This window comes from Rhinatrema bivittatum, chromosome 3 (assembly GCF_901001135.1).
Source record: "Rhinatrema bivittatum chromosome 3, aRhiBiv1.1, whole genome shotgun sequence".
NCBI lineage: Eukaryota > Metazoa > Chordata > Amphibia > Gymnophiona > Rhinatrematidae > Rhinatrema > Rhinatrema bivittatum.
This window is the reverse complement of record NC_042617.1, coordinates 484,699,604-484,711,965: the sequence shown is the minus strand read 5'-3', so window position 1 is coordinate 484,711,965 and position 12,362 is coordinate 484,699,604. Positions and strand designations below refer to the sequence as shown.

Below are 12,362 nucleotides of genomic sequence, written 5' to 3'. Positions count from 1 at the left end.
GGCAGTGGGAGCCTCGGGCCAGGACCAGTCTCAACCACGGTTTGTGGATAGTTCTCCAGGGGCCACCCCAGATCTTGCAGGCAGTCTCGAACAGCCGGGAATCCAGGGGGATCTGGTACCTAGGCGACTTGAGTCCACCTCCATTTCATGGGTGGACCTCTTTAAGGGGATCCATGCCTTTGTACAGATGCAATCAGCTTCCCGTCCAGGCCCTGCTGTTACAGGGGCTGCTGCTCCTGCTGCTGCTCCAGTGGACCCTGCCCCTGGACCTTCGCGCCCTTATCGTGCACCGCCTCCGGGCAGTCCGGTTCAGGCGGACCCTGATGTCTCGGAGACCGACTCAGAACCCTCCGAGGAGGGGGAACTTCCTTCAGGGATGGAGCCATATCGAACCATGAGGCGGTTCTTTCCCAAGGAAGATCTCTCCGACCTAATATCTCAGTGCCTGGCGGAGTTGGATATTTCGGGGCCCAGCCCTGCGGTGCCACCTACACAGAACCCTCTGCTGGAAGGTCTTCGTCCTTCAGCCCGCCATTTTCCCTTCTTGCAAGCTGCACAGCAATTGATAGATCTGGAATGGGCTGCACCGGCGGCCTCATTCAAAGGGGGGGCGGGGGCTGATAGGCATATGTACCCCCTGGATCCGGCTATCAAGGAGATGCTGGCGTGCCCTCAGGTGGACGCCTTAGTTAGCGCTGTGGTCAAGCGCACTACCATTCCAGTTGAGGGGGGGGGGCGGCCCTCAGTGAGGCTCATGACAGGCGACTGGACACCATCCTGAAACAGATATTTGAGGTGGCAGCTCTGTCTTTGCGAATCTCAACCTGCTGCACAGTGGTGACGCGCTCCTGTTTGTCACAGGTTAGGAACAATGCTCCGGCAGTGGACATGGAATCCTCTCTCTCATTCCTCACAGATGCCACATCCGACCTAGTCCGTACAACAGCTAAGGGGATCTCTTCTTCTGTGGCTGCCAGGAGGCAGCTCTGGATACGGAATTGGTCTGCTGATGCTCCTTCGAAGACACGCCTCACCAGAATGCCCTTTAAGGGGTCCTTCCTGTTCGACAGCGACCTTGATAAACTGGCCAGCACATGGGGTGCTTCTCCCATACCTCGACTGCCAGAAGACAGGTTCAAAAGGAACCAGCGCGCCTTTCCAAGGCCTTCCAGAGGCAGAAGTTCTCCACGCTTCAATCCCTATAGGGGTCGCTACCAGGCACCTCGTCCTCAGGCCAGGAACCAGTCCTTTCGGCCCAAGCAGCAGAAGAGAGGAGCCGGCTTGGGCTCAGGTCCCGGCCGCGCCTCCCAATGAGATTCAGCCGATCCATCTCGGGGACGGGGCCATAGGGGGCAGGTTAACCCTCTTCTACCCCAGATGGGTCGAGATTATGTCGGACCAGTGGGTCCTCGCCATCATTCGAGAGGGTTATTTTCTGGACTTCCATCATCTCCCTCCGGACAAGTTTGTGGAATCTTCATGTCCCATACACAAGAAGGCGGCATTGGAAGCTACCCTGGCGAGGCTCCTGTCCCTGAAAGCCATAGTCCCGGTACCTGCACGGGAAATGAATTCTAGGCATTATTCCATTTATTTCATGGTACCCAAGAAAGGGGGCACCTTTCGGCCCGTCCTGGACCTCAAGTCAGTCAACCAATACTTACGGGTCCCGAGGTTTCACATGGAAACTCTGCGCTCAGTCAAGAATGCAGTACAGCCAGGAGAATTCCTCACGGCCTTAGATCTATCAGAAGCCTACCTGCATATCCTGATTCATCAGGATCATCAGCGCTACCTACGCTTCAAGGTGCTAGGACACCACTTCCAGTTTCGGGCTTTGCCCTTCGGGCTGGCCACATCGCCGCGGACCTTCACCAAGGTGATTGTAGTGGTAGCAGCGGCGCTCAGACGGGAAGGAATCCTTGTCCATCCCTACCTAGACGATTGGCTGATCAGGGCGAAATCGCGAGAGGAGAGCCATCGGGCAACCAACAGAGTGATCACCCTTCTGGAAAGCCTGGGATGGGTAGTCAACCTCAGCAAGAGTTGCCTACAGCCTTCCCAATCTTTGGAATATCTGGGAGTCCAGTTCGACACCCAGGCAGACAGTCAGTCTCACCACCAAGAGAAGATTAAAACTTCAGATGCGTCTCCGGTCCTTGATGGGAGCCAGTCGACCCACAGCTTGGGATTACTTGCAGGTTCTCTGTCTCATGGCATCCACCCTGGACGTGGTACCCTGGGCGAGGGCCCATATGAGACCTCTACAATGCTCCCTGCTCTCTCGATGGAGCCCCCGCTTCTGACATTACTCTATGCATCTACCTCTACCAGCCAGAGTGCGGACTCAGCTACGGTGGTGGTTGAAGTCCAACCACACGAGCAGGGGGTCCAAGATGTCCTCCCCCACGTGGACTCTGCTCACCACAGATGCTAGCCTGAGCGGATGGGGAGCACACTGCGAAGAACTCACAGCCCAAGGGCGGTGGAACAGAGAAGAGTCGGGGTGGAACATCAACCGACTAGAGGCACGGGCAGTCCGGTTAGCCTGCCTGAAATTTGTTCACAGACTGAGGAACAGAGCAGTCAGTGATGTCAGACAACACCACCACGGTGGCATACATCAACCGACAGGGCAGAACCAGAAGCCAACAGGTGTCCCTCGAGATAGCCCTGCTGATGGCTTGGGCAGAGGCGAATCTTCAGGACATCTCCGCCGTCCACATTGCCGGAAGGGACAACACCACGGCAGACTTCCTCAGCAGAGAAAGCCTAAATCCGGGAGAGTGGCAGCTGTCCCCCACAGCTTTCCAGATAATTGTGGATCACTGGGGGATTCTGGACATGGACCTACTAGCGGACAGGTCCAATGCTCAAGTACCCAGATACTTCAGCCGCAGGCGAGATCCGTTCTCTCAGGGGATCGACGCCCTGGTTCAGCCGTGGCCCCCAGGGGCCCTGCTATACGCCTTTCCTCCATGGCCCCTGCTGGGTGCCCTTATCCACAAGATTCGGAAGTACCAGGGCCTAGTTCTTCTGGTGGCACCAGACTGGCCAAGAAGACCCTGGTACGCGGACATGAGAAGACTACTGGCAGGGGAGCCCCTTCCCCTGCCTCCGCTCAGGGACCTGCTCCGTCAAGGTCCCATCCTTCAAGAGGATACGGCTCAATTCTCTCTTACGGTCTGGCCATTGAGAGGGCTAGACTGAAGAAGAGAGGTTACTCGGAGCCAGTGATAGACACACTCCTCCGAGCCCGCAAGTTCTCCACATCCCTCACCTACGTCAGGATTTGGAGAGTGTTTGAAGCCTGGTGCGATGCTCATGGCACCAATCCCCATGCGACTACCATCCCTATGGTTCTGGATTTCCTGCAGGATGGGCTTCAGAAGGGTCTCTCCCTCAGCTCCATCAAGGTTCAGGTGGCTGCGCTGTCTTGCTATGGTCCCAGGAAGGATGGCAAGACCATTGCCAAGCATCCAGATGTTTCTCGCTTCCTGAAAGGAGTCAAGCACATTCGTCCGCCACTGAAGTGGCCAGTGCCTTTGTGGAACCTCAATTTAGCTTTGGATTTCCTCGCGGGATCCACCTTCAGACCCCTCCGGGGCCTGTCTCTACATTCTCTCACTTTGAAGATGGTGTTCTTGCTGGCTGTATGTTCAGCACGCCGCATCTCGGAGCTACAAGCACTGTCTTGCCAGGATCCTTTTCTCAGACTCACTCCTGAGGCTATCCATCTTCGCACAGTTCCATCCTTCTTGCCTAAGGTAGTCTCACGATTTCACTTCAACCAGACTATATCCTTGCCAACTACGGCAGGCTTGAAGAAATAAGAAGGGAGTTTGCTACGCCATCTCGACATCGGCAGATTGCTGCCCAGATATCTGGAAATGACAGAAACAGTTCGAAAGACTGACCATCTGTTCGTCCTTCACAGTGGGAAGAAACAAGGAGAAGCGGCCTCTCGGCCCACCATCGCCCGTGGAGGCCGGGAAGTCACCGCCTCTACAAGTCAAGGCTCATTCTACCAGAGCCCAAGCAGCATCTTGGGCGGAATCTAGGATGCTGTCGCCTGCAGAAATATGTAAAGCGGCGACGTGGTCCTCCCTCCACACCTTCTCCAGGTTCTACCGTCTGGATGTCCAGGCCAGGGAGGACACAGCATTCGCAAGGGTAGTTTTACACGGTCCTCGGGCAGCCTCCCGCCCAGTCCGGGAGTAAAGCTTTTGTACATCCCATTTGTTCTGAGTCCATCTGGCTACACGACAGGAAATGTTGAGATTACTTACCTGATAATCTCGTTTTCCTTAGTGTAGACAGATGGACTCAGCATCTCACCCAGCTGCCTGTATACATTGGTTTCACCGATTCAAGGTAAGCCTTATCACTTCTTACATGAGTGCGTCCACTCTGCCTGGTGTCGACGCCTTCGGGTCGGGAATGCTGGCGGTCTCCAGCTACTATCAATCAGTCAGGGGAATCCTGTTTTCAATATTTCATTGAGCGTCAGTACACATATATCCATAACAGCTTGTGCAAGGAAGATTACTGAAGAGCTTCACTTCCTGTGGGGGTATATGTACCCGTGCTGACGTCAGATCCATCTCCAACTGCTAGCACAAGCACACTATACCCATTTGTTCTGAGTCCATCTGTCTACACTAAGGAAAATGAGATTATCAGGTAAGTAATCTCAACATTTTTGGTGGCAATCACTTTGGCAAGTAGGATCAGTAAGCTCCAGGCTTTAGTGACTTATATAAATTTTACTAAGTTTTTTCACATGAGTGATTCTGTGCATGGTTCCTAAGTTGCTGGCTTATACTTTAACAAGTCCATCATTCTTCCAAAAATGTCCCCAGGCTACATGTCTACAAAGGTGATCAAGCCTTGCACAGTTTGGATTTCAGAACAGCCTTGGCCTTTTATCTGGTGTAGACTGAAGCCCTTAGAAATTCCACCCAGATTTCTGTTTCCTTTTGACCCCAATAAACCTGGAATAGCTGTAGCCAAGCACATCCTATCTAATTGGATAGTAGATTGCAGCTCTGACTCTGGCTAGGCATATCATGGCTAATATTAGAGCCATGGTGGCGTCAGTGGCTTTTCTAAGTCCAGCCTCCATGGAAGAGATTTGCAAAACTGCAAAATGTAGCTAAATCCACACCTTCCCATCCCATTCGTTTAGATAAAGACTCCAAGTGACAGTAGTTTCGTCATTCCATCCTGTGGAGTCTATTTGAGGTTTAGTATGGCAAATTTTATGTAGCACGAGAATTTCCAATGTAAGGACTACTATTATCTTTTTCTTATTGTTTTATATGATGGCAGCTTGATTTTTATTTAATTTTTGTGTTTATTTTATGGTTTATTTTAAGTAATGTTTCTGTAAACTGCTTAGAATATAGGATATTATGGAATACAGTTTGTTTTTTTAAATAACTACATCCTGCTTATCCTTGGAGATAGCAAAAGTGCCTACTTGTACCAGATGTTCTCAAGAGGACAGCAGAATGCCTCACAGTACCCTCCTGCTTCCCTTCCCCCTTGGTGTTGGAGCCAGGTATTCAGTATTAACTATTTTACAATCTGAGGAGGCCTCATGCAATGCCTGACACAGGCAATACATCCTGTTTTCCTCAGAGAACGCCTGTTAGAGGTAAGCAATTTTCACTTTAAGGAGAGGTTCAGTAGTCCAGTTGGACAAACCATAGATCTTTTACTAGTTTGGGAAATTGGTTTAACCTCTTTAAGAAGTTTGCAGATCCCTATGTGGCAGCATTTATTTCAAATAATACTGCACAGAATTTTTTTTATTTTGTGAAATCTTCTATTGTGTATTGTTTAACATTTTTTTGCTTGTTTCACATGTATCCTATCTTGAACAATGGATAAGGCAGGTTATAAATCCTTTAAAATTTTTTCTTAAATTTGAAAAATTTGACTCTTTAAAAGGTTCATCAAAACTGAACTTTTTATATCCTGTTATGCTACTGTAAGTAACCAAGATATGTTTTTCATATTTTTCTCTAGACTTGCTGAGTTTTGATGATGTAAAGCCTACCTCAGATAATTTATCACATCCTACTGCAAGCAGACCAAAAATGCATGGCAAAAGGTTGCCTGGACGCTTTAATGGCAATTTTGTAAGTGTTTGTCTTTTTCCAAGGGAGTGTAGATAGGTTTTTCTAATGATGGAAACATACATACACTAATTTACCATGCTCTATAATGTTTCATTGGTGGGTATTATAGGTAACATTACTTATCTGGGAGAGTTGTGGGATTTAGTCTAGTTTTTGAAAAAAAAGACTTCTGGTAGACACCTTTATTTCACATGGAGAATAAGGATAAGCCTCACTGCACTTTGAAAAATCCCAGAGCCTATTTCCACCTGTCTTTATGAAAACAGAAACTGAACAATAATGCATCAAGCTATAGGTAGCAATTTCTGAAACTAGATGACTGCATGTAACTGTGTGATGCAACTTTTTCACCAAGCATTACCCATAACCACCCCAGAAATTGAGCATTAAGGTAGAATGTAGAAAATTCTATATACATTTACTTCAGTTTAATGGGATTATGGATAACAAAACTGCACTAGAAAATTGTGGGTGGTCATTCCTAAAAATAGTAAAACAGGAAGGTATCCACTTCCTTGTTGAAATTATAGGGGAAAGAGTAAGTATATACTGATAATCCATATTTTCCATAGCCTTTGTCTAGTGATTTATTTTTAAATACAATATAAATAAAAACCAACTTTTCAGGGTCTTGTGGTTTCTGCTCTACAGTAGTTAATTACTCACTCTGATAATCTTTCCTTATATATTTTTTTTCTCCATGGAGAAAGCAGGATGACAACCTTCACATATAAGGTGACAGGTGGAGCCCAGCACAGAAATTTGATTTCAGAGTTACTAGAAAATTTGAACATGCTGTAACGGGCTTGTGCAGCATGCCATACTACCGTGCACCCATGCAGTCTCCCCTTTTCCGCGAAACTCACAGGTTGCATTTTTTTGTCCCTCCTGCTGTTAGGGAACCTTCTACTTCCTGAGTGTGTAGGAATAGTATTTTGCAGGACCCTATGGTCTTGTTCTCTTCCTTATAGTCACCCTAGGTAGGTGTTTCAATCTAGTTTTATAAATTTCCTTTCTTTATCAGTGGCTGCATTATGCACTGGCACTAGTACATCAAGGCACTCCTGGTTGGACTTTAGTCATAGCCATTTGATTTTGCTACATTTTATTTTTGTCCAATGTCTTTACAAGAGAAGGCCAGTGGCATCCTCAAGTGACTCCTATGCAAAATAATTGTCTCACAGATCCCCGTGATAGATGTCTCCTTTGCCAGGTGGCAGACCAAAACATCTGGAGGTGTTACTTCTATGCAAGTGGGCATCTATCCCAGCTTGACATCATGGAAAAGCACTTAATGCATAAGTCCAGTCCATTGATACAACATTGGAGGCTTTGATTTAAGGACATGGCAGTTGAATCAACCACTGACAGCACATTGACATCAGGAGGGCATCAGGCTCCCACAATATTAAGCACCAGGAAGGATCAGGGGGACAGACCATCTGTCCTCTCCCACCCAAAGAGAGCAGAGTGTTCTACCTTTTCAGTTCTAGTATCTGTTTATTTATTGAATTTATTTATTTGTATTTATATACCATCATTCTGTAAACAATCGTGGAACTCTGATAACATGATTCCGGTGAAGGCCCTGAAGCATTGCTGTCCATCAGTGCTGGGAACGGGTTCATTTCTGGCAGCAGCTTTGAATCCTCTGAAATTTTCCTGGAGTGAGGAGAGCTCATACTTTGTGCAGTCCTGGAAATCACTTCATTCTCCAAGGGTCCAGGTATCAGCCACCATCACACTTCTGGTATCCCAGAAAGACATGGTCTTCCATACTGCTTCCTATTAGCAATCTCTGAGGACAAGTTGGCTAGATAAATCCAGGAGGCCTTGGTCAGAACATATAGAGCATCGGTGGTCCAGCATCTGTGCCTCTGCAGATGGGTATCCAGCCAGTTCTGTAATTTCACTGGTGCCTGGTGGAATGGCACAAATACCAGTTCCCGAAGGGGAATTAACATTGGTTTCCTCTGCACCAATAGTGATTCACAGCCTGTCAGGGAGAAAATTTCCCAAGACTCAAGAGCTTGTCTGGGTCTAGTGCCCAACAGACAAGCACGTCCCTCTACTAGCTGGGTAAAATCAAGTACATGCCCCACACCTACCAGGCAAGCTCTAACTCTGATTATTCCAGGGTATGAAGAGGGAAAACAGGCTTTCCTTCCGACCCCTCTCCTTCATAGGAAACTAAAGTTTCTCTACCTAAGGACCTCTACTTTCCTGGCTTTATCTAGTGAATGGCAGATGCCTATCCATTTATATTGTGGAAGGATAGAGTAATGTAGTTGCTGTGTTAATCAACTTTTAGCCTTTATTTCTGTGCATTGCAGATGGAAAAAATGTCCAGAGCAAAGATGGTAAACATGAATATTAGAAGTTGCCATAAAGGGTCAGAACAAGTACCTGGCAAGCACCCAAACATTAAATAGATGCCATGCTACTAAAGCCAGTAATAGTAATGGCTATTCCTTAAGTGAACTTGATTAATAGCAGCTTAATGACGTCTACTCCAGGAACTTATCCATGTCTTTTTTTTAAACCCACCTACACTAACTGCCCTAACCATATCCTCTGGCAACGAATTCCAGAGCTTAATTATGCATTGAGTGCAAAGGTTTTCTCCAATTTGTTTTAAATGTGCTACTTGCTAACTTCATGGAGTTCCCCCTAGTCCTGTTGCCTGAAGAGTAAATAACAGATTCACATTTACCCGTTCTAGTCCTCTCATTATTTTATAGGCCTCTATCATATCCCCTCTCAGCAGTCTCTTCTCCAAGTTGAATAGCTCTAACCTCTTCAGCTTTTCCTCATAGGGGAGACATTCCATCCCCTTTTATCATTTTGGTTGGCCTTGTCTGTACCTTCTTCAGTGCATCTATCTTTTTTTGAGATGGGCAACCAAAATTGCACACAGTATTCAAGGTGTGGTCTCATCATGGAGTGATGCAGAGGCATTATGACATTTTCCATTTTATTCACCATTTTCTTCCTAATAATTCCTAAATTCTAACATTTTGTTTGCTTTTTTCAACTGCCACAGCACACTGAGCCGATGATTTCAATGTATTATCCACTATGACTTCTAGATCTTTTTCCTGGGTAGTAACTCCTACTATGGAACCTAAACATCGTGTAACTACAGCATGGGTTATTTTTCCCTCTATGCATCACCTTGACCTTGTCCACATTAAATTTCATCTGCCATTTGAATGCCCAATCTTCCAGTCTTGCAAGGTCTTCCTGCAATTTATCACAATCTGCATGTGGTTTAACTACCCTAAATAATTTTGTCATCTGCAAATTTGATCACCTCCCTTGGCTTATCCCTTTTCAGATCATTTATTAATATATTGAAAAGCAGCGGTTCAAGTACAGATCCCTGCGGCATTCCACTGTTTACCATTTTCCACTGAGAAAACTGCCCATTTAATTCTGCTCTGTTTCCTGTCCTTTAACCAGTTTGCAATCCAGAAAAGTACAGTACCTCAAGTCCCATGTCTTTTTAGCTTTCTTAGAAGCCTCCCATTAGGGCCTTTGTCAAACACCTTCTGAAAATCCAAATACACTACATTATGCTGGTTCCCCTTTATCCACATGTTTAGTAACCCCTTCAAAATAAATGTAGCAGATTTGTGAGGCAAGACTTCCCTTGGGTAAATCCATGCTGGCTATGTCCTATTAATAAACGTGTGTAAAGGTGAATCAGTAGATGTAGTGTATTTGGATTTTCAGAACGTGTTTGACAACGTCCTTCATGAGAGGGCTTTGAGAGACTGGCAGAGGGACGTGTATAAATGGCAGATGAAATTTAATGTGGACAAATGCAAGTTGATGCATATAGGGAAAAAAAACCCCTTGCTGTAGTTACACTGTTAGGCTCCATATTAGGAGTTACCGGTTAGGAAAATGATCTAGGCATTACAGTGGATAATACATTGAAATTGTTGGCTCAGTGTGCTGCAGAGGTCAAAAAAAATGTTAGGAATTATTAGGAAGGGAATGATGAATAAAATGGAGAATGTCATAATGCCTCTGTATCACTCCATGGTGAGGACGCACCTAGAGTACTGTATGCAATTCTGGTTGCCACATCTCAATTAATATATAGCTAGCCTAGAGAAACTGCAGAGATGGGTGACCAAAATGATAGAGGATGGAATGGCTTTCCTATGAGGAAAGGTTAAAGAGGTTAGGGCTCTTCAGCTTGAAGAAGAGACAGCTGAGGAGAGGATATGGTTAGAGGTCTATAAATTCATGAGGACTAGAACCGGGTAAATGTGAATCAGTTATTTACTCTTCAGGTAATAGGACTAGGGGCCACTCTATGAAGTTAGCAAGTAGCATATTTAAATCAAATTTGAGAATTTTTTTCACTCAATGCACAATTAAGTTCTGCAATTGCCGGAGAAAGTGGTTAAGCAGTTAGTGTAACTGGATTTAAAAAAGGTTTGGATAAGTTCCTGGAGGAGAAGTTCAAAATCAAGTTGACTTGGAGAACAGCCATTGCTATTAATAGCATTAGCATGGGATCATTTTAATGTTTTGGTACTTGCAAGGTATTTGTAACCTGGGTTATCCATTATTGGAAACAGGATGCTGGGCTTGATGGGCCCTCTGTCTAAATCAGTATGGCAACTTCTTATGTTTAGGATATTGGACCTCATGGCATCAATAGTCCATGTTACTCCCTAGGCACGTTTTGCATGGGAAGAGCCCAATAGACTATCAGATCACAGTGGTATCATGATCTTAGGGACAGCTTCTGTGAATCCTGAAGGACACTTGACCTGGTGGATGATTCATTATCATTTGGCCAGTGGTATACCCTTCCAGATTCCTCCATTTCAAATTGTCATAACTATAGATGCATGCAACCTGGGATTGGGAGCCCATTTAGAGGAGCTCTGCATGCGGAGTCTTAGATAGACTTAGGAAAAGCTTCATCCAATAAACTACCTAGACCAAAGAGCAGTTCAATTTGCTCTGAAGGCTTTTAGAGATTGGTTGGGACAGTGCTGTATGAGGGTACAAATTATATTGCAGTGATAGGGAGGATCAACTTGGTGGGGGTGTGGCACTTTGTCTGGGAGGGTATGGAGGTCAACAGGGTAAAGATCCTACAGGAGACTAAATGCTCAGTAGAATCTATATGGGTAGAAATCCCATGTATGTTGGATAAGAGTTTAGTGATAGAAGTATACTACTGTCCACCTGGCCAAAATGGTCAGACAAATGTTGAAATGCTAAGAAAAATCAGGGAAGCGAACCAATTTGGCAGTGCAGTAATAATGGGAGATTTCTGTTCCCATGAAGAAGACAGAGACACAGTGTCCATTTTGAGACGGCAAAGACTCTTGTGATAGTATTTTTTATATGCCCCTGATGAAGCATTATCGCGAAACACCGGCCGTGTAGGGCTGTGTTTATGAATAACGCCAAAGAGGCTGCTGCTTAAATGTTCTCTATGGATCGGAGTGAAAGATATGATCATATATTTTTATTGAAAATACATAAAATTAAGATAAATATTTTGAAATTTTGATTAATAATAAAAATTATCTATTTTTAACAGTGAAGGTGAATGATTTAAAGACCGTTTGGTTTCTTTTTTAAAAAAGTCAGGCTTGCTGACACCTTCACTTAGGCTACATTATATATATTTGTGGTTTCCCTCATTGATTGCAGTTTACAACGTGGGTTACTGTACTGACTTTCTTTGATAATAGATTTCAATTACCCCAATATTGACTGAGTAAATGTAACATCAGGACCTGCTAGAGACATAAAGTTCCTGGATGGAATAAACGACTGCTTTATGGAACAATTGGTTCAGGAACCAAGAAAGGGAGCTATTTTAGATGTAAGAATTTAGATGTAATTCTTAGTGGAACACAGGATTTAGTGAGAGGTAATTGTGGTGGGGCCACTTGGCAATAGTGATCATAACATGATCAAATTTGAACTAATGACTGGAAGGGGGGACAATATATAAATCTCAGCTCTAACACTAAATTTTCAAAAGGGAAACTTTGATAAAATGAGAAAAAAACTGAAAGGTTCAACTGAAAAGGTTAAGTATACAACAGTCATAGACATTGTTTAAAAATACAATCTTAGAAGCACAGTCCAGATGTTTTCCATGCTTACAAAAGGTGGAATGAAGGAAAAATGATTACCGGCGTGGTTAAAAAGTGAGGTGAAAGAGGCTATTTT

General features: G+C 45.2%; 1 protein-coding gene across 1 annotated transcript in view; it reads left to right on the top strand.

The window, feature by feature from the left end:
* Window positions 1-12,362, top strand: part of CD2AP (CD2 associated protein) — a 387,343-nt gene that overhangs the window by 319,055 nt on the left and 55,926 nt on the right. Inside the window, 1 exon segment of the mRNA XM_029596051.1 lies at window positions 6,034-6,146. Within this exon segment, the coding sequence (XP_029451911.1) occupies window positions 6,034-6,146 (113 nt within the window).